The sequence below is a fragment of the Danio rerio genome, chromosome 4 (genome assembly GCF_049306965.1).
Source record: "Danio rerio strain Tuebingen ecotype United States chromosome 4, GRCz12tu, whole genome shotgun sequence".
Lineage (NCBI taxonomy): Eukaryota > Metazoa > Chordata > Actinopteri > Cypriniformes > Danionidae > Danio > Danio rerio.
The window spans coordinates 62,536,596-62,563,787 of NC_133179.1; the positions used below are offsets into that span (position 1 = coordinate 62,536,596).

Sequence of the window (27,192 nt, forward strand, 5' to 3'; positions counted from 1 at the left end):
TGCTATTAGTTTTTTAAACCAACAATACCGGATGGTATGACGCCGTTTCCTTTTTGCACTTGCTAGCTGACCGCTTACCTCCATGTGGCTGACTTTCCTGCTGTAACCTGTTTGTCCCGTAATCTTAATGACAGGGTTTGAGTCTGATGAAGAACGGTTCCATAAAATGGGTCAAAAACAGAATCCAAAAAATAAAATAAACAAGCAAATAACAGGGTGAGAATATGGTAAAATCTGAAAACATGGTAAAAATCAGGCGAGGGCTTTCCTTTTTTTTCTGGATTGCTTTTGAAAATTGTTGATTGGGTTTAGAGAAGTGGGTGGGCGGGTCAATCGATAAAATTGGTTGGGTTTAGGAAAGGAGGAGGGTGGGTCAGTTGATTGGTCGGTCAGTCAATCAGTCAGTCGACAGCAGCATCTGGTGGGTTTACGCAAGAACAGCAGGTGCAAATGGCAATCGGGAGAGAAATTTAAAATCTCAAAAAGCATTCTGTGGGGAGTCAACGGATCGTTCCAGAACCGAACAAGTCACAGACCATGTTATCCTTAAAAGATTGGTTGGTGCCTATATGTCTGAGCTTTGATTTCATTTTCAAAGCAATCCACAGGCACCCAGCAAAAGGCAATCCACAGGATGACTAGCCAGTCAACATCACAGTTGCGTGTTAATTAACTTTACACCTTAAAACAATAAGAGGCTCTACAATCAAAAACCCACCAAACCGGTTTTTGAGAAGTACCTTTTGGTTTGCGTGCCCTTTGGCGTCTGCAAGGAATACACATTCTCAGGCAGACACAGAAGTGATCAGAAACGCTTCCAGAGTTTAATGGACATTTAAGTAAAACAGTTTATTTGAGTAATGTACGTTTGCTTTATGTTTCTGTAGGTTTTTTTGTGTACATGTTCCATGTGTTTAACAAAACTGTTATGGATAGTTATTGAGTAATAGCCCTCAGTGACAAATGAAATCTACAGAATGTTTGTGAAATACTTCATGTTTGGTATCGATTGAAAGCTAGGAACATTTCAAATGCATTGGTGTATATAAAGAAACCATACTATGAAAAGTGTCGATGTTATAAGACTTTATTTTAACCACTATGCTATCAAAGCAGCACCCACACCAGGGGCCTCATGTACGAAGACTTGCGTGGAAATCTTACTAAAACATTGCGTACGCACGAAGCTGTAAATGTGCGTACGCAGAAAAAAATTCAGATGTATGAAACACTGCGTACGCCGAATCTCACGCATATTCTTTTGTACATCTGAATGAACGTGAAACTGAGTGCAACATGCACGAGCACAAAACCCCTCCCTGCCTCCTCCCCCGTATGAATATGCTAATGACTATGCTAATGGCAAAACCCAACGAAAAAGCAATGGCAAAATCAAGCAAAAAGAGAAACTTTGAACAGAATGTGAAATGGAGGTGCTGCTTTCGGAGGTAGACCGGAGAAAAGCAGTGTTATTTGCAAGTTTGTTCTCCGGAATTAACAACAAAAGAAAAAAATAGAGTGGGAGAGTTTAGCTGATGCGGTTAACACAGTTGGGTCTGAACATCGCACTGAGTGCATTTAAAAAAGAAATAGTGTGGTTTATAACTGAAAAATGTTGCAATACCCTAAGCGGTCTCAGTGGCGCACCTCATAAGAAGCCTGAGATCATGTACAGACATATTTGAGCGTAAACTCGGCTCGAATCCAGCGTCTGATAAAGTCTTTCTTCTTTTTTCCCCCGCTACATATCAGATTTTGCCCACTATTTATCAAGAGAAAGACAAGTAGGAATCATCAATAAGTTTGTGCATCATATTTTATTTGCACATTTATTGAATGGAAATGTTTCTGATTCACGCATGCAAATTCATCTTCAGATAGTGTCTTTATAGCAATGTGTGTGCGGTAGATTGCTCAGATTACATTGCGACTGCTGCAATTTGCGCTTTAATGTTTAGCTGGTCAACTGTATGGTATGGAAATCTTACATACCTACTATATGAACCCGTCTCATACAGCTGCCATTGCAAGGATCAGACACTTTGTAGAGAAGAATTTAACACAACTGCCTCTAGGAGTCGCCAATGGAAATAAAACAGACACGCACAAAAAATGTGCGTATGCCTGCCAGAAAGCTGCCGTGAAGCTGCGCACATTCCCACTTTCAGTTCATTGTTAGTAAATCCAAACGTGAGCGATTCTGAGCGTGAAACCTGGCGTACGCAAAGTTTTTGTGCGTACGCAGCGTTGATACATGAGGCCCCAGGTGTCAACCCGGCCTCCTAGAGGGCAGAATTGGGGTGTGACTCCACCCTGCACCTTATCTGATTGGACAAGTATTATGTAGACCCAGCCTCTACCAAAGCCTATAAAACTTTGAACAAGGAATTTCATCGTCGTCTTTTGCCGGTCATCTTTGCCAGTCGTCACCGCCGTCGCTGCCCGGACGTCGCTCTTCTCGTGCTGTGGCCGTTACATCGCCTCGCCGGAAGCCTCGTTACATCACGGAGCATACCGCGACCTTCACTTGCTACCGGCTCGACCCCCGATCTGCTTGTGCAACAACGAGCCATCGGGTCAACACATCCAAACTCTGAAACTCATCATAACTACAGGAACCCAGGAAGGACTTCGAACGCCTTGTCCAACATCCGTATCCCTAGCAACCGACTAAGGAAACCCCTCTTCACCGACAAGGGAATTCCATCACGTCATTGAAGTTGCTACGCTGACCAATCAGCTTCGCCGGGATTTCCCTTTGGACCAGTCAAGGAAACCAAAATTACATCAGAACGCAAGTAGCACAAACAAGGTTTCTACCCATTACTGAATCTGGTGTGAATTATGTTTAAGTAGTAAAGAATAGCAACATTCTCTGCTTTTATGGTTTCTCTCAGGTTGCAATGCTAAGAACTTAGCAAAGGCTAGAAGTTAAATCCACTCAGCCAAAACTCTCCTCAAACTGCTTGTGCGTGTGTGTATGTATGTGCATTTGTTTGTTTTACGTAGATTAGTACTTTGTGTTATAGAGTAGCAATAAACTTTTGTTTCGTTTTAAGATCCGTGTTGGTGTGTTTTGTGCTTTATAAGTTAATGCCTCAGCTTCAGATACTGCTACCTTGCTCATTAAATAATTAGATACTGTTTTTATATCGCTATTGTTGGCCACGTAATAATATAATACAGAATTGCTTTACATTAAACATTCTATTTGCTGGACAAATACTAAAGTTAAGTGTAAGCTTTAAATAATTCTATGTGAATCATGTTCGAATCTTTGATTCGAATCCCCAAAGTTTAAACATGATTTAAATCAAAGAGCTGATTCTTACATAGTGGTGGAGAATGCGGGCAAGCAGATCTAACTTTTAAAGCACAAAACCCAGAAATCATGTTGTTAATCTTTTCTATTTTTGTCCGGAAAGAATAGATTAGAGGGAACAAAAGTTTTGCTACTGCACAATTTCATTGTGGTACCTTTTGTTTTATTGCTTGACTGCATTTAGTGTTGTTAAGAAAGTAAAACTTCATTTAAGTTGTCCGCCGAGACACACTGTAAGCCGCTCTAAAGCGCATGTAGAGAAAGACAAAGCGTATTCCTTTGTGCTTATCTCATAACGTTATATAAGGCCTTCACAGTATGATTTCGTACGCCGCGATTCCCGGATGGAAACTCAGCTGTGTTTTCTCCTGGTAACTGATTTAGCATAGCTAACTAAATTCTTGTTGCCCTGTAATTTGCTAAGACTTAGTAAATTATTTAAAACGCGGAGCTCAGAGAAAGCTGCCTAGCGTAGTTTATAGGAGAAGTTTAGAAATTGATCAATTAAAATTGTGGTTTGAATCCACGGATGTGTTTGCAGTCTAAACAGACTTAACACAGAGTGCTGAGATCCCCCATATCTCTGTCACAATTTGTATTAATCTCAGAAATCCTGTTGATTAATTTATCTCACTTTCATGAGTTGAGATGGTTCAGTACTGATAAGATTTAAAATCTAACTAGTGCTTTTTGCTTGAACAGTGTGAGATGCGCTGTCATCTCAAGTGATACTGTGAAATTTGCTATTATTCTACTTTGTGGTCGTTGCCATAGCAGCAACCTTGGTCCGGAAGTACAGAGAGACTTGCCGGAATTACATTCAAGTGCGCATGTGCAGTCCGCCAGCGCCAGCTTGAATTGTAAACAATGAGCATAGCGTGAAGTTAAGCTAAACTAACGCTAATGCGTTTGCATTGAAGTCTATGCATTTCCAGTAGCAGCGAAGGCTAATAGATAGCACGTAGCATTTAGTGGTCTTAAATGCATTGTATGGCTGATGTTTGAAAAAACTCTTGCATCTCAGTTGTTTCTCTTTACTCACCTTGGAAAAGTTAACAAACGCAAAGTTAATCAAAGTGTGCACAATCTAACTGCTAAGTTTAATCACTACTGTTTTATTTTATTTTTGTTTTTCCTGCTGTACCTGGCCTGTTGAATTTAATCAGTTTGAACTCACATAAGCTGTTGGTTTTATTAGTGATGAATTATAGTTTTGTTTTCATGACTATAAATTAATGCTCTCTGACCTGTACAAGTATAAATACTTTTTCCATTCATCAACATCTAGGAACACCCATTTCCTATAATTGTTGATTTATACGGATAAGACTCACTGATTAAATAAATTATAATTGTTTAATTTAATGATAAACTGCATTAAATGTTACTCTAACCAACTTCATTGTTTTTAAATTTTAATTTCATTAATGGTTCATTTATGCATGGCTTTATCATTTTAGCAATAATTAATAATTTAATTTAGTCATAAGTGTTCTTATCAATCTTAATGATAATTTATAAAAGTTATTACTTCTTTACAGGTTTAAAGTTAAGTTCAATTAAAATTTGAATTTAGTCTTTTCATCTAGTGGAGCCCTCCAATTAGCCAAACTTCAAAAGGAAAATTCAGATTTTTCTACTACGTAGGCTAAGCAGTTACTATATAACACAATAAAAAACCAACACTTCTTGTAGTGTCAACTCGACAGCGCCACCGCTTTGACATCCTTAAATACACCTAATGCTAAGAGAAAACTAACTCCTTTGTTTCTCTTTCTACAAGTTATCTTCTTTTAACTAGACTATTGATGCTGGTTTAAGGATTGTGCTTGTGAGAGTCAAAAAGCAGAGAATTTTAGAAACATTTAATAGATGTTTGGGACACTTGAACACTTTTAATTGTTAAAATTGTCTGATCTCACCCCTCCTTTCTCACTCATCAGGTCACCAAGAAGATAGGCGTCGTTAGATCCAATTCTAAACACGCATCCAGAAACAATTTATTTGGTGTACGGAGTCAATCCTATTCAGAAGCCAATACTGTTATTGTTGTCCTACTTTCTGTCACTTCAGAAGAAAGTTAATAGCAACTTCAGTCCTGGTATTTAGAAATCTTATTTTTATATTTAACAAAAGCTAAAGGAACCCTCTCTCTAGGAAAGTGGAAACTACAGATTTTCACGCTACTCCTTAGTCTCCTTATCACTTTTGTTTTTCTTTGTTCTCTCACTGTGTCTGTACTACTGACTCTTTCCACAGAGACTACCAGTTAGACACGCGTACCCACCAGAGGGCCACAGTTCCAGAGAACCACACTTAACTCAACATTAGTATACACTTAACATTGCACATTAACATTTCTCCATTTCTGTTTGCATTGTTCTACCTTGTTTTTTTCTTTCTCCTCTCTATCTCTCTTCAAGGTCTGTGTCAGTTAAATCCTAAGTCCTCCCCTCGCCCCAAAACATGGCTCACCCCAAAGACCCTGTTGGCCACTGGAAGGACCTGGAAACATGGCTGAGCGTTGTAACAGGCAGTCTCCTCCCTAAAGCTGCCGAAATACTGCAGCCCCTGACGCAAAACCAATTGGATGAGAACATAGACAGCATCATGAAGCAAGACCCAAGTCAAAGCTTCAACCACAAGGAGCTGGCCAAAATCACTGGTACTTTGAGTCACACACTCATAGCCACCCTCAAATTGAGTGACAGACACGCCTCCCAACTCCAACACAAGCTGACACGCCTGCAAGCCCGCACCGAGCAGCTAGAGCTAGAGGCTCAGGAACGTCTGGAACAACCAAATGAGGTGGATGAAGGTACCACAGAGGAGATCAACAAACTACAAGAAGCCCTAACAGCCATCACAGAACAAAGAGAACAAGCCAGAGCAGACCACGCTGACGTCGCTAACAAGCTAGATTACGCTGAACAACTACTGAAGGAAGCGAAGGTGGACTTAAGAGACAAGAAGGCCAGAATCAAAGCCCTTGAAACTCACCTGAGCGAAGCAAGACATGAGATCGACAGACTAATGCAGGAAGTGGATGACATCAAAGAGGAGTCCGCCAGTGAACTCAGGCATGCCTATGCACTGCGCTATGAACCTCCAAAGACAAGATGTGCACCAGCCTCGCCCCAGCCAAGCAGGACAGGATCCCCTGTCCCTGAGCTCTCACCTATTGAAAGATGTGAGAAACCACGCCGAAGATCTTCGCCAACACCTTCTGAAGAGTCTTACCTTACCCCACAGCGACGAGAGCCTGTGATAGCCAGTCACAGATCGTCATACAGTCTGGACCTTAAAGACCTTGACAAGCTGGCCAGAAACATTGGCAAGTTTACTCCAAGTGTGTCAGGTGGTTTGGAGGTCCACGCTTATTTGCAAGACATTGATTTCCATCTGGAAATGAGACCTAATGTCTCTAATAAAGAAAGACTGTATTTGCTTCGAGCCACATCCAGCACTGAGGTGCGCAGCTTCCTGGACCGACAACCGGCTCGGGTAAAGAATGATTACCTCTTGCTCCAAGAAGCCCTCATCAGAGAGTTTGCAAACCCTGAATCAGATCAAGGACTGTTAAGTGCTCTGGAGACAAAACAAGCTCGCAATAGCTGCGTCCCAAATGGCACACTATACACTATGCACTCATGCACTATGTACTTATGCACTTACACACTCAACAGGATAGTATATGTATGTAGTGTTGTCCCAAATGGCGCACTAATGTTTTTTTACTAAGCGGAAATTCAAACCGTTTCCCTGATGACGTTTGACGGTTGCCAAATCAGTGAAATAAACAACAGAATTATCAAATAATACCTGCCATGAGTATTGCCGCATTCACCATCGGGAGGCGCTATAATCACTCTCGTTGGAGAAATTTGCTTTCACCATTCAAAATAAATAAAGTTATTCAACATGTGCGTCCGATAGCTCCGCTAAAGTGCACTTATTATTTTTAGAGTTTTCAGTGTGAACACACTACTTACACTGTTTATACTACAAAATGGCGTAGAATAGTGCATAAGTATGCGATTTGGGACGCAGCTATAGAGTCCCCACATGCTTACTACAACCGACTCAGGCAAGCTTTTTTCGGAACTCGCAACGAACCGAATATGGAAGAAGACCTGAACTTTAAGATTCTCTTCCTGAGAAACCTCCATCCTGCAGTAAGACAAAATCTCGGAGTACTCGCATGCCCACGAACAATGAGCATCCAGCAATTGCGAGATTTGACACAGAAAGCCCACGACAAACAAAAGATGGTGTTAGAGAAAAACTCTAAAACTGCAACAGTTCTTGACTTTAACACCCAGAATCCAGAACTGGCAATAGAGGGTGCCCAACGCCCAAACAGCGTGAGACCACTATCCCCAGCGTGGAATGCGTCTCCGTCCAATAGACAACGGAACTCCTACGATGACACAAGACCTAAACAAAGGAACAGTCACTGGGATGGACCGCGTGGACAACGACGCTCACCTGAACACCACCAGGAAAGAAACCAATGGGGGTCGAACAAAAACTGGTCACCATCCAAGGGAAGACATCAAAACCCTGGATCAAGTCCAAGGAGTCAACAAAGGTACTCCAAAAATTTCCACCCTGACAACGCTCAGACTCAATACCAGCAAGAGGAAAATGCCCCACCGAGATTTAACCCTCAAGAACTGGTGAAATTGATGATGAAAGAGTTTCTCAAATGCATAGAGGAGGACAGGAAACGGGAAAAGGAAAAAGCAGATTCAGCCTGACTAGTCGCTGAGCGGAGAAGCAACAACCACCTGAACCAACAAACACTTGCAGGTGAAAGCCCTCAGGCTCCCAAAAGTGCCGTTCGGGTCGTCTGCCACTCCTCCGAAAAACCTCAGTTCAGTCCTGAAACCCTTCCTGACCCATGCCAAACTCCGGTACCTCCATTACTAGATGAACATTTGACAGCTCCATCATCATTAAACAACAAATGGGGGAGGACCACAACTTGACACAGATCAACTGTTCTACCCTCTACATACTAACATAACCTTTGACATTCTAGGGAACACCTAGTTAAACACAACACTAATACTTTCTCCTCTACAGCACTGCTAGAACAACCTCTAGTAGAGAGGATCCACTCCACATTTGCAACACTGTTTTGCTGGTTTTTAACCTACCTTGTTTTGTTGCATCACTATGCCTCTTGATTTCCTTCTTTCTCTCTCTCTCCCTAACTGATTTGCAGTTCCAGTCCCCTCTACAGGGAACTCCTGCAAATTCATGCACAGGGCCTAAAAAAAATAGGATTGACTCCTTCTCCCAAATTAGTGTCAATTGCTGCAGAATTATTGCTCATTTAAGTTGAAGCTAGCGCCACTACATACTCGCAATGAAGTAAACTAGCTAAATAACTAAATTTGAATTATTTCAGGCAATGTTACACTACACCTTGTGTTCTTAACCCGAACAATTTAAGCTAAAACCTGCACTAGAACTCAGTCTATGGAATGGAAATGTGGTTTGTGTCTTGTGTGTCTGTTCTCTCTCTACCTATGCCTCTTGTTCCAGTGTCTGCCGATGTTCATGCCAGGAACATCACCATCCAAATGGGGGATGTAGTGAGTCAACGGATCGTTCCAGAACCGAACAAGCCACAGACCATGTTATCCTTAAAAGATTGGTTGGTGCCTACGAGTCTGAGATTGATTTCATTTTCAAAGCAATCCACAGGCACCCAGCAAAAGGCAAATCCACATGATACCTAGCCAGTCAACATCACAGTTGCGTGTTAATTAACTTTACACCTTAAAACAATAAGAGGCTCTACAATCAAAAACCCACCAAACCGGTTTTTGAGAAGTACCTTTTGGTTCGCTTGTCCTTTGGCGTCTGCAAGGAATACACATTCTCAGGCAGACACAGAAGCGATCAGAAACGCTTCCAAAGTTTAATGGACATACAGTAAAACTGTGTTTATTTGAGTAATGTACGTTTGCTTTATGTTTCTGTAGGTTTTTGTGTGTACATGTTCCATGTGTTTAACAAAACTGTTATAGATAGTTCTTGAGTAATAGCCCTCAGTGACAAATGAAATCTACAGAATGTTTATGACATACTTCATGTTTGGTATTGATTGAAAGCTAGGAAAGTTTCAAATGCATTGGTTTATATGAAGAAACCATATTATGAAAGGTGTCCATGTTATGAGACTTTATTTTAACAACTATGCTATCAAAGCAGCACCGACACAATTTGTCAACCCGGCCTTCTAGAGGGCAGAATTGGGGTGTGACTCCACCCCGCACCTTATCTGATTGGACAAGCATTGTGTAGATCCAGCCTCTACCAAAGCCTATAAAACTTTGAACAAAGGAATTTCATCGTCGTCTTTTGCCGGTCATCTTTGCCAGTCGTCACCGCCGTCGCTGCCCGGACGTCGCTCTTCTCGTGCTGTGGCCGTTACATCGCCTCGCCGGAAGCCTCGTTACATCACGGAGCAGACCGCGACCTTCACTTGCTGCCGGCTCGACCCCCGATCTGCTTGTGCAACCGCTTCAACAACAAGCCATCGGGTCAACACATCCAAACCCTGAAACTCATCCTAACTACAGGAACCCAGGAAGGACTTCGAACGCCGCCTTGTCCAACATCCGTATCCCTAGCAACCGACTAAGGAAACCCCTCTTCACCGACAAGGGAATTCCATCACGTCACTGAAGTTGCTACGCTGACCAATCAGCTTCGCCGGGATTTCCCTTTGGACCAGTCGATGAAACCAATATTCCATCAGAACGCAAGTAGCACAAACAAGGTTTCTATCCATTACTGACACTGGTGTGAATTATGTTTAAGTAGTAAAGAATAGCGAAATTCTCTGCTTTTACGGTTTCTCTCAGGTTGCAATGCTAAGAACTTAGCAAAGGCTAGAAGTTAAATCCACTCAGTCAAAACTCTCCTCAAACTGCTTGTGCGTGTGTGTATGTATGTGCGTTTGTTTGTTTTACGTAGATTAGTACTTTGTGTTATAGAGTAGCAATAAACCTTTGTTTCGTTTTAAGATCCGTGTTGGTGTGTTGTGTGCTTTATAAGTTAATGCCTCAGCTTCAGATACTGCTACCTTGCTCATTAAATAATTAGATACTATTTTTATATTGTTATTGTTGGCCACGTAATAATATAATACAGAATTGCTTTACACTAAACGTTCTATTTGCTGGACAAATACTTAAGTTAAGTGTAAGCTTTAAATAATTCTATGTGAATCATGTTCGAATCTTTGATTCGAATCCCCAAAGTTTAAACATGATTTAAACCAAAGAGCTGATTCTTACAGCGTTATGACCCGCTTGTTTGAGTCGCAACATAAAAGAGAGATGAACCTACAAAATGGCCTGAATGCTGATTATTTACTATAAAATGTACTTCATAGAACAATCAATCAAAGCAACCAACAAATGTCTATGTATAATAATGAAGATAAAAACTTAGAATATAAATCACAACAACTCTTTAACTACATGATATTTTATTTATTGACATGGACATCACAATTACACTAGACAACCAAATGCATTTGTTTAAGTGTTTTAGCAAACTTGCTTATTCTAAACACCTGTCCACAAGAGGCTTAAAAATTGACAAAATGAAAATATAATAAAAACATACACAACATTACAATCATTTACATAAAATTACTGCAGGCAAAAGCAAAGGCAACATGATCCAACCAACTAACAGTAGACTATTTGTGCAAACATTGCTGTTTTATTTTTAACCACTTTTTAAAAGCACTACTAAAAATATTAATATTGCTTTCTGTTTTTAATCTAACCAGTAAATCAATCCACAGTTTAGCTCCCTTTACAGAGAAGACAGATTGACCAAACGAGGTCTTACACTTTGGCACTAGACAGTCACCATTAGCCGTTGCCCGTTTAACTCTGTGGGAGGTTTGATGCCGATTGATTAGCTCAAAAAACAGGATTGGAACATGATTATTTAAACATTTAAAACCAATTTAAGATAACTAAATTGAATAAAACTATTAAAACTAAAAAGATTGTTTACATAAAACTTGACAGTGATGCCATCGCATAGGCTTTAAGTCCATAATTTTAACTGCTTGTTTATAAATTGAGTCAATAGGCTTCAATGTAGTTAAAGAGGCTTGTGACCAAGATGTAATGCTATACGTCAAGTGGAGAATATTGTGTGCATGTATAAATTTGCAGTGTGATATGTTAAAACCTTCTAATAATACGATTAAATGTTTAACTGATTAAATCTCTTGTCACAGTGTAAACACTTGCACGGTCTCTCCAGTGAGAATCGTCTGGTGCAGTTTAAATTTTGGAGCTTTAATAAAAGTCTTACACCCAAGCACATATACTCTTTCACACCAGTGTGGATCTTCATGTGTTTATTAAGGTCTGATCATTGGTTGAAACTTCCCACACTGAGTTCAAGCGAATGGTTTCTCTCCAGTGTGGATCCTCATGTGTAGATTAAGGTTTGATGATTGGCTGAAACTCTTCCCACACTGAGTGCATGTGAATGGCTTCTCTCCAGTGTGATTTCTCATGTGTCGATTAAGGTGTGATGAACGAGTGAAACTATTCCCACACTGAGTGCATGTAAATGGTTTCTCTCCTGTGTGGCTCATAATGTGTAGATTAAGGGATGATGAGCGGATGAAACTCTTCCCACACTGAGTGCAGGTGAATGGTTTCTCTCCAGTGTGGATCCTCATGTGTAGATTAAGGTTTGATGATAGGCTGAAACTCATCCCACACCAAGTGCATGTGAATGGTTTCTCTCCACTGTGGATCATCAAGTGTAGATTAAGGTTTGATGATTGGCTGAAACTTTTGCCACACTGAGTGCATGTGAATGGTTTCTCTCCAGTGTGGATCCTCATATGTTGATTAAGGTGTGATAAGCAGTTAAAACTCTTCCCACACTGTGTGCATGTGAATGGTTTATCTCCAGTGTGGATCATCATGTGAATCTTAAGTTTGCTTTTGCTTACCAAACTCTTTCCACACTGAGTGCATGTGAATGGTTTCTCTCCAGTGTGGATCCTCATGTGTTGATTAAGGGATGATGATTGGCTGAAACTCTTCCCACACTGAGTGCATGTGTAAGGTTTCTCTCCAGTGTGAATTCTCATGTGTTGAATAAGGGAGGATGAGCAGTTAAAACTCTTCCCACACTGAGTGCAAGTAAATGGTTTCTCTCCAGTGTGGATCCTCATGTGTCGATTTAGGTGTGATGATTGGCTGAAACTCTTCTCACACTGAGTGCATGTGAATGGTTTCTCTCCAGTGTGGTTCATCATGTGAATATTAAGTTTGCTTTTGTTTGGCAAACTCTTTCCACACTGAGTGCAGGTGAAACAATTCTCATCTCCCCTTTTCAAACAACCATCAGTCTGTAAATGAGTATGTTCCTCAATTTTGACATGATGTTCCTCCTCTTTAGTCCCCTCATTCTCTTTAATTAGGTCTGAAATATAAAAAAAAAACATTAGTTTTCATTAAGTCTTAAAACTTAAATCAAAAACTGTAAAGTGAAAAGGCACGGGAAACATTGGCTACACACTGTAATTTTGATGCACATTAAATGTAAAATAAATCAGATCATATTTTGTTCGGTCTTTTAATGTGTACACATTTAAGCAGATTTAATTCAATTCATCTTTCAAGAATTCACACTTATCTGATGATTGATTATAAGCACGTTTACCATGCTGTCCCGGGAGCGAGCCCAGAGCTCAAAAGGTCCTGAGCCCTGGACTCTCTCCTGTTTGCAGGGCGAGAGGGGAGCTCTGAGCTCAGGTAGGTCTACAGAACTCCCCAAAATACTCTGCTAGGGACAGCAGCCGCGTATTTGAAGAGCCTCCCCAAAAGGCAATGAAGATCAATGCAATACCTGGCTGCTGGGTATAAAAAGATGTTACAAATTGTGCTAGAAAAGCTTGTAGGAGCAAAAACGGGGCCGGTGCGGGTGTAAATTGTGAGATAAGAGTGGTCGTTCCTACTGGATTGGTGTTCTGGTTGACTGAATATGTACAACTATGTGTGCTCCCAGGGGAGTGTTAATTGCATGGACCGGGCGGGAGAGTGAGGTAAGTGTAATTATTTGAAGCATGTATGCCTGAGCTCTGTTAGAGAGGCTTACTATGGCAGTGGTGAAATGTAGCTATAAAGTTCAGCAGAGTGTCTCTGCTGCTGCACACGTGCGAAGAGTGTCAGTATCATGAAATTATTAAAGGGTAACTATGCATCCACAGAGGCGTTTAAACTACTGTGGCAGAGCAGAGTATCAGTATAAAAATTTGGAAGTGTAACAAAGCTCAGGCAGAGCGTCACTGCTGCAGTAGTGGTGCAGAGGGGAATGAAGCTCAGCGGAGCGTCTCTGTTGTGGGAGGTGCGATGGAAGTCACTAATAAAAGGTAAAACTATGCTTTTGCAGAAGCGTCTTAACTGCTTTGGCAGTTCTGGGGGTGTGTCAGTAGTGGTATGAATGAATGATTGTGGAAATGAGCTCAGGCAGAACGTCACTGCTGCAGCAGTGGTGCAGAGGGGAATGAAGTTCAGCGGAGGGTCTCAGCTGCAGAGGTGCAATGGATGTCAATATTGGAAGGGAAATAAGCCTCCGCAGATATGTTTTAACTGCTGTGGCAGTGCTGGGGAGTGTATCAGTAGTGAATGGCTAAATGGAAGTGTATATGAGCTCAGCAGATCATCACTGCTGCAGCATTAGTGTAGAGGGAAATGAAGCTCAGCGGAGCATTTCTGCGACTGCAGAGGTGCGATGAAAGTCAGTATTAGAAGAAAAGTACGGCTCTGGAGAGACATTTTAACTGCTGTGGCAGTGCTGGGGAGTGTGTCAGTAGTAAATGATTAAATCAAAGTGTATGTGAATTCAAGCAGTGTGTTACTTTTTCGGCTGTGTTGCAGAGGGGGAATGAGGCTCAGCAGAGTGACTCTGTGGCTGCAAAGATGCATTGGTAGTCAGTGTCAGGAGTGTTATGTGTGCTCTTACGGAAATGTTATAATGTTATAATTCTCGGCACAGCTAGACAACTGTGCTGACACATTCTATGTTGACGTCGCGGCTCTGTTGCCAAGCTACCACAGCTGGCTCAGCAGAAGCGCATTAGTCATCAGACATCCACAATAAACTACACTACAGTTTGAAAAGGGTTTTTTAACCATAGACCGGTCTCTAGAAGAGAACTGAATAACTCCTCATATTCTTACGAAGATATTTTATTTATTAAAGTTATTATTTCATTGACGTAAATACAATTAATGTGTGATATAATTACTAACCTGTCATCTAAAATCTTAAAAATAAAAAAAATAGCCTATTGTTTTTATTCATGGCTAGAGTTTGATTAATTTGATTGACAAGACAATGAGACTTTTAATTCGCCTGACTGAATGTGAGTTTATTGCTGCATTTGACAGCACAAAACTCGCTCTGATACGGGAGAGAAATTTACCAACGACTGCATTTGTTGCTGAAAGACTTTTTTTTCTGCTGCACATCAAGTAAAGCGAATAAAGACACGCTTATCATCATCAATGTCCAAATTCCACAACACCATCACTATATCCATGGAACATGAACATGTAGACTGTTTTGACAACGAGGAAATAACTGCACTTTTTAATTCAAAGCTCAGACGGCTTGTTAATTTAATACCAGGGAGACCACCTGAAGGACGGTTACAGCGTGTTGTAATGTCGACCATTCAAAAGTCTACAGTAGAAAGTCAACTCTTTATAATATTTTTGGACTTTGCTTGAAAGCTTGATGGAGTGGCACTGTAACTGTGCAAGGTACTGTTTTATGACTTATATAATAACCTATATATGCACCAATAAACAAGTCAAATGGATGAGTGAATTGAATAAATATGCATTCTTTAATCTCAGTATTGCTTTTACTCAAAAATATCACTGGGTTTTGACAAATGTTTTATAAAAATAAAATGAGCAATTTTCATCATTTCAGCTATAGGCCATTATTGACCTTATTCTAAAATGCGGAAGTGCGCCCGTTTTCGCGATTGTCTTAGAACTTCCGATTCAGTCGCCTATGGGAGAAATGACTAGGAATAATAAACCGTAGAAAATGGCCAAACTACTTGCTCAACAAACAAATGTTTGCATGACTACACAGACCAAGTAGCATAATATAATAAGAAAATATTACATTGCAACATCAAGCAGCGTAACGAGCAGTTGTTAACGTCAAAAAATGAATGGAAGTGAATGTGACCGGAAGTCACGAGACAAAAAGATTCAAATGGCAGCGCCCGCTCGACAGCTGAGAATAAGGTGAATATGATTCAGTTATACACACATTTGACAATTATGCAAGCAACATGTTTCTGTGTTATTGTTTTTTGTTCTCTGGGATCTTTAATATAGTTAAGCAAATATATTCTAAAATGTCAAGCAATAATTTGCCTACAGCTTGTTAGTTATGGTAATAAAATGATAAAAATACAAAAAAATAAAAGAGCAGCATTTTGCTAAACATAATAGTCCTTTCTATGCTTTAAATCCTGATATATATGTGTTGTTTCATATTCATTTTTTATTTCACTTGCTGCATTCGTTTTTTAATGTTTGAATACTGAAACAAATAACAGCAATCGCTTAAAGGGTTATATTTTACCATCAAAATGTAGTATATTTTAAATTTTAAACTTTTAATATAAAACCGCTGTGTAATTTAATTCATTGTTAAAAATGAAATAATATAAGTTAATATAAATAATATAATTTAAACCAGGGTTTCTGCACATTTCGCCAAGTAAAAAGCAAGACTTTTTTGACATTTTTAAGACCGTTATGAATGAACTTTAAGATTCATAAAGGGGTAAAGGCAAAGGAATTTTTCAAATGGCCCAGATGGAAAAGATTTTTATTTGTTCTATCAAAAAATATTATAATTTTATACATTTAATAATACAATAATAAATTAATAATAAAAAATACAATATTTTAGATATTTATTAGCAAAAGATTTTTTAATATTGTGTAAAAACAAGCAAGCTTTACTTATATCCATACACTTTTCCAAACATGAACTTTCTTTAAAAAAATAATAAAAAATGAACAAATGTTTTAAAAGTTGTAAAAACTATAATAAACTAAATCTATGGTCAACAATCTGTCCAGGTCGATGTCCTCAGCAGTAAATACATGGAGCAGATTTAAACAAATGTTATTATAAGGAAAATAATTAATCCATTTTGATAAATAGAGTTACAATGACCTTTTTGAATAAAGTTTAAAGTTTTATTGAGATGGATTGTTGGTGATTGTATGGATTTTGGCCAGTTTTGGTAGCAAAACATGAACAAATGAAAATGAAGACTTGCTTAAAACAAGATGTCAGACCTACAACAAAATATTTCAGTAAATTTCAGACTTTTTAAGGCCTAAACTTTTAGATTTTGGAATTTAAGACATTTTAAGACCCAACAGAAACCCTGTTTAAACACAATAGCCCTGGAAATTAGTTATTATAATAATGATGTAATTCTAACTCAGATAATATCTGTAAGAACTAGTAACAACTACTATAAACAAGTTTAAACCCATAAAGAAGTTGATGAAAAAAAGGAATTGTGATCAACTTGACAAATGCAAATGGCAAGTACTAAACCAACACTATAACCGTAATAGCAGATATCTTCTATAAGAATACTGTAGGTCAAATATCGTCAGCTCAGTTAAACTATTTTTTAAATTTAATGTTTTTATTTATTTAATAAAGCGACAGTGCTCAAGGACGCTTTACAAACAGTAAGAGAACAAGAAAAGCAATAACCTTAAGAAGGTAGATAAAATAAGAGACTAATAATGCATAAAAGAATGACAAAAGAGATAAGAACAAGAAAGAAACTTATTCCTGTCTTTCAATAAGTGCTTATGTACATTTAGGAGAACTAGGCAGCACACTCAGGGCTGCAAGATAAATATAATTTAGTATTCTTATTATTAAAATATATCTGAATGAGGATCAAATGACTGAGTTGGTCTTTGAGAATGTTATTTTGAGAACAAAATTAGTACTCTATTTCTTATAAAGTGATGTATACTTAGAATGAAATGACATTATGCTATTTAATAAATTAAACCTTCATTAAAACACTTACAGACTTTTCTGTTGCTTTATTCAAACAATAGCCCTTATTACTAGGAGTAAAATAGTACTACGTTGTATAAAGAGTTAAAATAATATTGTTAATAGCAGGTACATAATTTAGTATGAGGTAAAAACCTGAAACTTTAATCAATCGCTTTATATTCATGTAAAAGCTTTAAAACAAACCTCTTTCCAGTAGAATCACAGTGCAGGAGCGGCGCAGCCTTATGACGTCACACACCACACCAAAATAAAAGTCTTTTTGTTTAGCTTTTTATTGTCACTTACTGGTGCAGTCATGACTTGTTGATACATTTCTACACAGCCACACATATATTCAGTATTTGGAGTTGATGAAAACCTTTACTCTAAACATTTGTAAAACAATAAAAAAACATTTTTAATCCACTAAGACTAATTAAAAATGTAGGCAATACATTATAGATTAATTTTATTTAACACATATTATCATATTTTTCAATTGTGCCTTGACTGCACTAAAACTAGATATAGCCTATGAAGTTGTAGAAAAAGGAAAGTTGATTTCATAATTACGATGATGAGATTTGGATATTAATAGTAATGTGCTTTAGACCTGCAAGTCATCATAAAGTAGATTAAAAAGTTTTTCAAAATTGTTCTAGAAATCTTTAGATTTTCTGTTTATCTGTGCGTGTGTCTGTGTGTGTGTGTGTGTGTGTGTGTGTGTGTGTGTGTGTGTGTGTGTGTGAGAGAGCGAGAGAGAGAGTGGAAAGTGGAAAACGAGGGAGATATGTACATGACTGCAACATTAAGTGGCAAAAAAAGCTAAACAAAAAAGACTTTTATTTTGCCGTGGTGTGTGACGTCATAAGCCTGCGCCGCTTCTGCGCTGGGACTGAACTGGAGAGAGGTTTGTGTTTAAAACTTTTAGACAGATATAAACTAATGGATTAAATTTTCATCCAATGCTAAATTATGAAGCTGCTGTTGAAAATATTAACCCTTTATAAAACGTAGAACTATTTTACTCACAGTAATGAGGGCTATTGTTTGAATAAGTTAACAGAAATGTGTCTAATAAGTGTTTTAATGTAGGTTTAATTTATTAAATAGGATAATGTCATTTCATTCTAAGTGTACTTCACTATATAAGAAATGGAGTACTAGTTTTAAGCAGGTCATTTGTGGCTATTGTTTCTTGCTCAGACTCGCCTGATATCTGTTTGTTAATGACTCTCATATAAAGAAACTGCTGAAGCAAGTGTTGAAGAGAAGTTATTTTGTTTCTGTTCATTGTTTTATTTATTTTAAACAGGACATTTTTATTGTTTTGTTAATTTTAAACAGGATAAAGTGTCCAAACGCAGAGAAAAACTCCTGCTGAAGCGACTGATCTCCACACTGTTATAAAGATGGCGTTTATTAAAGAGGAGAGTGAAGATGTGAAGATTGAAGAAACATTCACAGTCAAACAGGAAGATCTGCAAGAACAAACAGGTTGGTTTTCATACTTATATTTTTTTATAATTATAAATACGAAATTAAATCCATCTTGCAGCCCTGAGTGTGCTGCCTAGTTCTTCTAAATGCACATAAGCACTCATTGAAAGACAGGAATTAGTTTCTTTCGTTACTTGTTCCCATGTCTTTTGTCATTTATTTTATGTATTAGTCTCCCATTTCGTCACCTTGGAATTTTAGGTTCTATCTGCGTTCTGAATGATTTTGAGACATTGAGCTTGTTTTTGCATTCCATAGCAAACAGAATGTGTGTAACAACTAATAATAAAAAAAACATCCCATATTGTAAATAAGATGTCATTTAAAGGGCCATAATACCCCCACTTTCGGTTAAAGTCTACTTCAGATTTTTTTCAAAAAATGCATGATTAATGGGCGTGGAGCTCCGCGAGCATAGGGCAGGAGTGGGCGTGGCCAGCAGGGGAGAGAACAACTGCTGTTGACAGCTCACAAAATGAGACACAAACCGTGAGGAGACACATGAGTTTATAGTTCACAAAGTTAAAATGCAAAGAAATAAACAGTAATTTAATGCCCTGCTACATTTGTTATTCGTGATTTCATATACATATAACCATAATTTATATCATTATAAAGATAAGTGTGTTCATGTAAACACTATAAATGAGGATTCTCCCTCGATCCCCGTGTCTATTATAGATCTGAATGCAGACTCAGTGCAGCAGGTCTCCTGACCTGCCTATTTTAACCATTAGCCCTGCTGGTAATCTGGAGGATTTAGGCAAACACAGCAGCACAGTGATGTGTCTGAATGTGAACGAACTCCTGATAAAAGTCAACGTCCGCCATTCTCTAATTCTCGGGCTGCTCTCCCGACAAAAATGCTTGCAGCACACACACAGCTTTGCTGTATGATTGGCCCTGACAAGATCGCAGGGAAAAAACATGCAACAAACCCTGTGGATCATGGAAACAAACACATACGAGCCTTCATGAACGCTTCTGCGTGCCGTGCGTCAGTGTCTCACAGCTTGCTTGAAACTGGCAGGTCTGTCTTGCCTTTGGAAAGCACGTGCTGTCATGAATAATTAAGCAGCCGGCTCTTCTCATAGGATAAGAAAACTCCGCCATGAATAATAATGAGAAACCGACACATCATCATTGCACTTGCAGTACTGCGCTACGTCGCCGATTTTGATCCCGCCCCAAAAATCATTTTAAACCCGGAAGCTGAAATTAGCTGACAAAAGCTCAAAATTATCCAGTTTTCCCCACAATTAAAGCTGACAGGTGCTAACATTGTCTTAACTGATGTTCAACACACACAAATCTGTTAATATAAAAATATTAACAGGGTGTCCTGAACCTTTAATAAGAAAATGTCAATAACTCAATTTTGACAAAAATGTCAGATAGAACCTTATAATTCTGAGGTGACGAATTTCTCTACCTTCTTAAGGTTATTGCTTTTCTTGTTCTACTGTTTTTAAAGCGTCCTTGAGCACTGGCGCTATATAAATTAAATAAAAACAATAAATTAAAAAAGTTTACTGAGCTGACGATATTTGACCTACAGTATTCTCATAGAAGATATCTGCTATTACAGTGATAGTGTTGGCTTAATACTTTCCATTTGCATGTCATGTTGATCACAATTCCTTTTTTCATCAACTTTTTTATGTGTTTAAACTTGTTTTTGTAGTTGTTACTAGTTCTCACAGATATTATCTGAGTTAGAATTACATCATTATTATAATAATGGGCTATTGTTTTTAAAGTATGTCAAAAAACGTGGATGCCCCCAATCTGAAATATACTGATTGAAATGGACACTAAAATAATTGTTATTAATTGCTATTTTAAATAGGGTTTCCTTAAAATGTCGTAAATTCCAAAATCCAAATTTCATGGCTTTAAAAGTCCTAAATTTACTGAAATATTGTGTTGTAGGTCTTAAATCTTTTTTTAAACAAGTCTTCATTTTCAATTGTTCATGTTTTGCTAACCAATCTGGCCAAAACCCATACAATCACCATCAATCCATCTCAAAAAATCTTTCAACTTTTAATTCAAAAAGGTCACTTTAACTCTATTTATCATAATGGTTTAATTATTTTCCTTACAAAAACATTTGTTTAAACGTGCTCCATGTATTTACTGCTGAGGACATCGACCTGGATAGATTGTTGTGCATAGATTTAGCTTATTATAGTTTTTTAAAGTTTTAAAACATTTTTATTATTTTGTTTTAAATAAAGTGTATGTTGGAAAAAAGTGTGTGGATATAAGTAAAGCTTGCTTGTTTTTACACAATATTTAAAATATTTTGCTCAGAAATATCTAAATATATTTTTTAGTTTTATTATTCATTTATTATTTTATTATTAAATGTATTAAATTATAATAATTGTTGATGGGACAAACAAAAATCCTTTCCATCTGGGCCATTTGAAAAATGCCTTAGCCTTATGAGTCTAAAATTTCATTTATAATGGTCTTAAAAAGTCTTACATTTAACTTGGTTAAACCTGCAGAAACCTTTGTTTAAAATGTCAAAAAACATGGATGCCCCTAATTTTAAATATGCTGAATGAAATGGACACTAAAATAGTTAATTATTTTAAAACATTGTACAGTATTCTAAACTATATGATGTTGTTTTGGGACGACATGAGGCAAAATGAACAAATTATAGTGGAACAATAACGTTTAGCATTGCACTGACTACAACTGGCCAACAAACCAGTCTAAAAATGACTTTTGCTGCTAAAGAAATGGATTACAGCATGCTGATGATATGCAAAAATTGGTTAACCCTGGGTCATTCTAACACTGGATAAACAGAATCCTGGGTTATCTGTAATCACGTTCCACACTGCTCATGCTATACCTGGGGTTAAAAAATAATCCTGGGTGTTCATTAACAGACGGTTCACATTCCCAAACCCTGAGTTAATATTATTATTTGTAAATTTACTTTTTCCACTGTCCCTAAATTGGACAAACAGCAGGAAACCTTTTTAGATGGCATTTCTGCATCTTGTCGGGAATAAAATGTCACAGCGTACGTTATCAGCTAAGCCTCAGGACATGCGCAAAGGCAAGAAAACAAGACAAAAATGACAAATGAAGGAAAACAAGTAGCAAAGAATGTCATCTTGCCATATCCTCATCACTCTAGTTTACAGCAAATAAGGCATTAAGCATTTGCATAAGTTATATAAAATAATGCAAACCCACTAATATAAGCGTAAATTATGCGCACTTGCTACGAACATGCAGGATTTGTCTCAAACGGGTCTTCCAAGCAGGTTAAAAATGTTCAAATCGAGTGGTGGATACACATGAGGGAACACAACACGAGTAATCTAGAGCGAGTGCATTTGATCATTTGCATTTAAGGCAGGGAGGGATGCATTGGAGAGGGGTTCACAACATATTTCAGGACCGGGGGGAGACACACAATTTACTGGAGATTATCACTCGATCATTTGTTTGCGGGCACTCCAGAGTCCCTATGCATATGCGGGAAACTCCTGGAACTTCCGGGAGACTTGGGATGTCTAAAATAGTCTCTAGTAGTCTGACCTTGATCAGTTGGATCAGCTGTATTTGTTTGGGGTTGTAGCAAAACTGTGCAGAGCACTCAAGGAATCAAGTTTGAGACCCATGCTTTAAAGGCATAGTTCACCCAGAAATGAAAATTGCCTCACCATTTATTCATTCTTCTCATGATCATTACAGTACATCATTTCATTTACACACAGTCTAATAACCATCAGTGATTCTGCCATTCCCAACCCTTGGATGCACACAAAGGTTGGGATAATATTATCTTTGCATATATAACACACACACACATTCATTCACTCGTCACTACATCTGTTGATGTTCCCAATATACACACACAGACACCAAATAGGTTACACATCCATATTTATTGAACTATTGCAAGTTTCAGGTCTCATCTTTCGTTGTTGTGTGGTGTTGCAGTCCAGGTTACGGGAAGCAACTGGCAAACTCCGGTAGCTGCCTAGAAAGCTTGATAACGCTGAACTTCAACACCGCGCATGCGGGATAACTCAGATAACTGGATTGCCTTAATGTTGCCTGTTTTTGGGGAGAGCTTGTAATACAAAACCAGCGAAATAAGAAATTACATAATAAAAATATTGTTAAATAAACCTGTTATGGTACCGGAGATGATCTGAATGTAATGTATGTGATCATCTATAAAGGTGCAATATTTTATCTAGTATAAAAGCCAGTAATAGAGGGCATTTAGTCTAAAAGCCAGACCAGTTGGTTGTTAAGGGGGTCATTTGCAGTGGGAGGCAAATAGTGCTAGTGTACTGTACCTTTTTGTGGAAGGTTGAACAGCAAAGAGCGGTCATTTCTACATGTAAATATTTATATTCTAGTTTGTTTGTTTGTTTTGATTTTTGTTTCTTTATTTTTGCTATCTTTTTTATGGATATAATTTGTACATATTTATGAGCAGTTTTGAAAGGACTGTAATAAGGAACGGACACTGTCAAATTACATTTTGCATATAAGTGCTCTGCCATATTCTTTGTGACCTGTGTTCCATGATGCCTCATCACACTCTCCCTTGTGTGGTTTTAAACCTTTATTAGTTTTTTTTTAAATCCTGTTGAGCACAAAAGAAGATATTTAAAATAAATTAAAAACGCTGGCTTTCTTTACGTTCCAGAAGAAAGGAAATGTTTAAAACCACATGACGGAGAGTAAATGGTAAGGTCATTGTTATTTTTGGGTTAAACAACCAGTTAATGCTTGTTGCTTTGTGCCTTCATACTAAAGTTCACTTTTTTTTTTAAGATCTGATGTTGCTGAAAGAAGAGACTCATCATTGGAATAAAACGGAAGAGAAACAGTTTGAGAAACACCAAGAATTAACAACTGATGAAAAACCCACACTGACTGAAAAGACTTCATCATGCGGAGGACCTCGGAAATCCAAATCTGCGTGTAATTTTACTTGTCTTCAGTGTGGAAACTGTTTCACTCGAAAACACAACCTTCAAGTCCACATGAGAGTTCACACTGGGGAGAAGCCTTACTCTTGCCCTCAGTGTGGAAAGAGTTTTAAGCAAAATGGCTACCTTAAAGTCCACATGAGAACTCACACTGGAGAGAGGTGCTACACATGCCAACAGTGTGGACAATGCTTCTATAATACAGGAAACTTTGCACAGCACATGAGAATTCACACTGGAGAGAGGTCGTACACATGCCTACAGTGTGGAAAAAGCCTCTATCAATCAGCAAACTTGGCAGCGCACATGAGAATTCACACTGTGGAAAAGCCTTACTCTTGCATTCAGTGTGGAAAGAGTTTTAAGCAAAATAGCACCCTTGAAGCCCACATTAGAGCTCACAATGATGGCAGAATTTTTACTTTCCCACAGTGTGGGAAAAGTTTTGCTCAAAAGAAAGACCTTGAGATCCACATGAGGATTCACACTGGAGAGAAACCTTACACATGCACAGAGTGTGGTAAACGTTTCAGATTTAAAAGCACACTCAAACAACACATGATAAGTCACACCAGAGAGAAGCCGTTTACATGTGCTCAGTGTGGAAGGAGCTTCACAACCAAATCTAGCCTCATGAACCACATGAATGTTCACACTGGAACCATAGTGTTCACTTGTGATCAGTGTGGAAAGACTCTCACACGCAAAGACTCCATTAAGAACCACATGAAGACTCATTCAGTAGAGCGTTTTAGATGCAGTGAGTGTGGAAAAGGCTTTAAATCTAAAAGAAGCCTTAACAGTCACATGAAGCTTCACAATGGAGAGCAGAGTTCTCAAAATTGAGGCCTTGTCCACCGGAGCTTGGGGCTCTCTCCTGGTACAGCATGCCAAACAAGTGTGAACTCTTGAATACATATCAAGTTACTGAAAATGAAACCCTTTGAACACCTGAAGATTTAAACTCAATAACTGAGGAGGGGTGAAGATTTTTTTGTAGTGTAGATCATGGGTCACAGCGCAGTACCAGGTTGTAAGAGTTTCAACTTTATGATGAACCAATAACCATATTTTTGCACATTGCACACTTCAAATGGTCAACAATGAGAAGAAAATTAGAAAGATTAGGGAGGAGAAACTGTCCTACGCCCTTAGATTGTGTTTTTAATCATTCATATTAATTGATTGTCATTCACGTAACCGAACACAGATTTGCCTCCAGTTTTGGGCTTTTGTCTGCAATTTATAAAATCTGTTGGCGAATGAAAGTCCGGCTAACCTCATGCGATGTGAACTCGCCATAAGGTATTGACAGTGACTGACTGATGCAGACCCCCTAAACCCTGTTCAGACTACAAAATGACATTTCCCAGTTGCAAAAGATCAGATTTGTGTTAGATAATTATGTGGTTTTGGGTAACAAATGAAGACTTTGGTTTCAGAACACTATACATTTATTTTGATGGACTGATTTAAGAAATGAACAAGTTTTTTATGAAGACCATTTAATTTCTGTATGCAACTAGTTACCTTTAAAGATATGTTCATGTGAGAACTCCCACATTACTACAGATAAATCGGTGTATGGGAAACCCAGTGTTGCTATTGTGAATGAGAACGTGAGTGATTTGTTAGCTTATATGCTAATTTCAGAAATCAACAGACTACTTAAGCACTTCAGCTTTTTGTTCATTTAAATTATTATTTATATGCAATACATATTGCACTGCTCATGTGCGCTGATTATATTGTGCACTGTCTGTAAGTGGTGTGTGTGTTAGGTGTGTGTATGTAAACAGCCTAATATGAGTCTATTAATCTCAAAGTCACACTTTAAAAGAAACTTTATACCACCAACGTTTTCATAATTTTGAAAATCCAAAAAAAAAAAAAAAAAAGATTTGGGATAATATACTAGATCTCATTTTTATGTTGTTTTATTTTTTTATTAAATGTTCAAAATAAATGTACAAACACAGTAGGCCTTACATTTATAAACAAGCATGAACTAAATGAATTACAACAATAGGCAGACACAAACATAGAAAAAAAAATTATATATATATATATATATATATATATATATATATATATATATATATATATATACACGCACACACACACACACACACGCACACACAATATAAGGCTTCAAAGGGTTGTTAAGGGGCTATAGGGTACAGTCAGAATTTGCTGACAAAAAATAGCTACTTTAGTGACTTTATTATTTGACAAAGTACTAAGAGATAAAGCCATAATAGCAAGTTCATTAATAACGTGTAAAATAGAGAAGAGGGGGTTCAAAAGCCTACATTTATAAATGAAGAATTTTCCAAAGCATAAACGGTTATTAACCAGGTAGTGCTGTGTACAATTTTCTTTAGTTACACCAAATTTAACTTGTTTATACAAAAATGGTTTACATGGATATTGACATGAGACATTCTGTCATGTACATGAGCCCAAAATAACTCTTGAATATATGCAATTGTAGAAAATAAGCTCAGTGGTTTCAATATCACTCTCACAACATTAACAAGAGTTATCTTCAGTATCAAATTTTAATCCCAGGAATTCTTTTGATAAATACACATCAATGATTGTAAACTGAAACTCTTTCATTTTGAGAAAATTAGATGATAAATGTAAATTGTTCTTATTTTTTTCTAATTCCTGCGAATTAAAATCTTTAAAAAAAAATAAAATGATATCTGAGCAAATCAGGATTAAGCCTTTGAATAAGAATATTGTTTAAAAACATATAATTACATTTTGTGTCTCTAAAACAAAAAGTACTCAAAAACAGAGATGGAAGAGAAAACATTACAGAATAGTTTGAAAGAAAACCTCTAATCAATACTATGTTTTTAGGAAAAGCATTAATAATTGTGTAAAACTCTTTAGTTGACAAACAAAACCATGTTTTAAGCAGAAGTTATTGTAATTAGGAATGTCACCATGGCTATCCACCATATCCAATATAGAAAAAAATATATAGTTTTAACCTAATTTTCCTAAAATAAAAACTTATTTCAATATAAAATAAAATGATTGTTCCATAAACATGTCTTATGAGGACAAATTGTGGGAAAGTGCTAGTTTCAGCACAATAGGACCTGCAAACAAAGACAGTTCAAAATCACATCTGATCAAAAAGTCAAAACCACCTATTTTGCAAAATACTGCAGAAGTAACTTTAAGCCATTTACTGTTTGTGTTACAAAGAAATGATCTTAGCCACTGCATTTT

General features: G+C 37.7%; 4 protein-coding genes across 6 annotated transcripts in view; 3 read left to right on the plus strand and 1 right to left on the minus strand.

The window, feature by feature from the left end:
- Positions 1-27,192, plus strand: part of LOC141381809 (uncharacterized) — a 705,874-nt gene that overhangs the window by 163,104 nt on the left and 515,578 nt on the right. The gene's annotated exons all lie outside the window — the stretch shown is intronic.
- LOC141381801 (uncharacterized) lies at positions 4,457-10,364 on the plus strand. The gene is made up of 2 exons (XM_073948404.1): positions 4,457-6,935; positions 7,379-10,364. The coding sequence occupies exons 1-2, from the start codon at positions 5,789-5,791 to the stop codon at positions 8,080-8,082; spliced, it is 1,851 nt and encodes a 616-aa protein (XP_073804505.1). The 5' UTR covers positions 4,457-5,788; the 3' UTR covers positions 8,083-10,364.
- LOC141381834 (uncharacterized) lies at positions 10,824-17,721 on the minus strand. The gene is made up of 2 exons (XM_073948920.1): positions 17,666-17,721; positions 10,824-12,811 (listed from the first exon to the last, which is right to left on the minus strand). Exon 2 carries the CDS (start codon positions 12,642-12,644, stop codon positions 11,769-11,771), a length of 876 nt encoding a protein of 291 aa, XP_073805021.1. The 5' UTR covers positions 12,645-12,811; positions 17,666-17,721; the 3' UTR covers positions 10,824-11,768.
- Positions 18,279-25,696, plus strand: LOC100537855 (uncharacterized). 3 transcript variants are annotated; one of them, XM_068220359.2, is made up of 4 exons: positions 18,279-18,371; positions 18,809-18,958; positions 23,658-23,698; positions 23,786-25,696. In XM_068220359.2, exon 4 carries the CDS (start codon positions 23,791-23,793, stop codon positions 24,787-24,789), a length of 999 nt encoding a protein of 332 aa, XP_068076460.2. In that variant the 5' UTR covers positions 18,279-18,371; positions 18,809-18,958; positions 23,658-23,698; positions 23,786-23,790; the 3' UTR covers positions 24,790-25,696. The 3 variants fall into 3 exon arrangements, with proteins under 3 accessions (XP_068076460.2, XP_073804845.1, XP_073804844.1); XM_073948744.1 differs by having other exon boundaries at positions 23,661-23,698; XM_073948743.1 differs by lacking the exon at positions 23,658-23,698.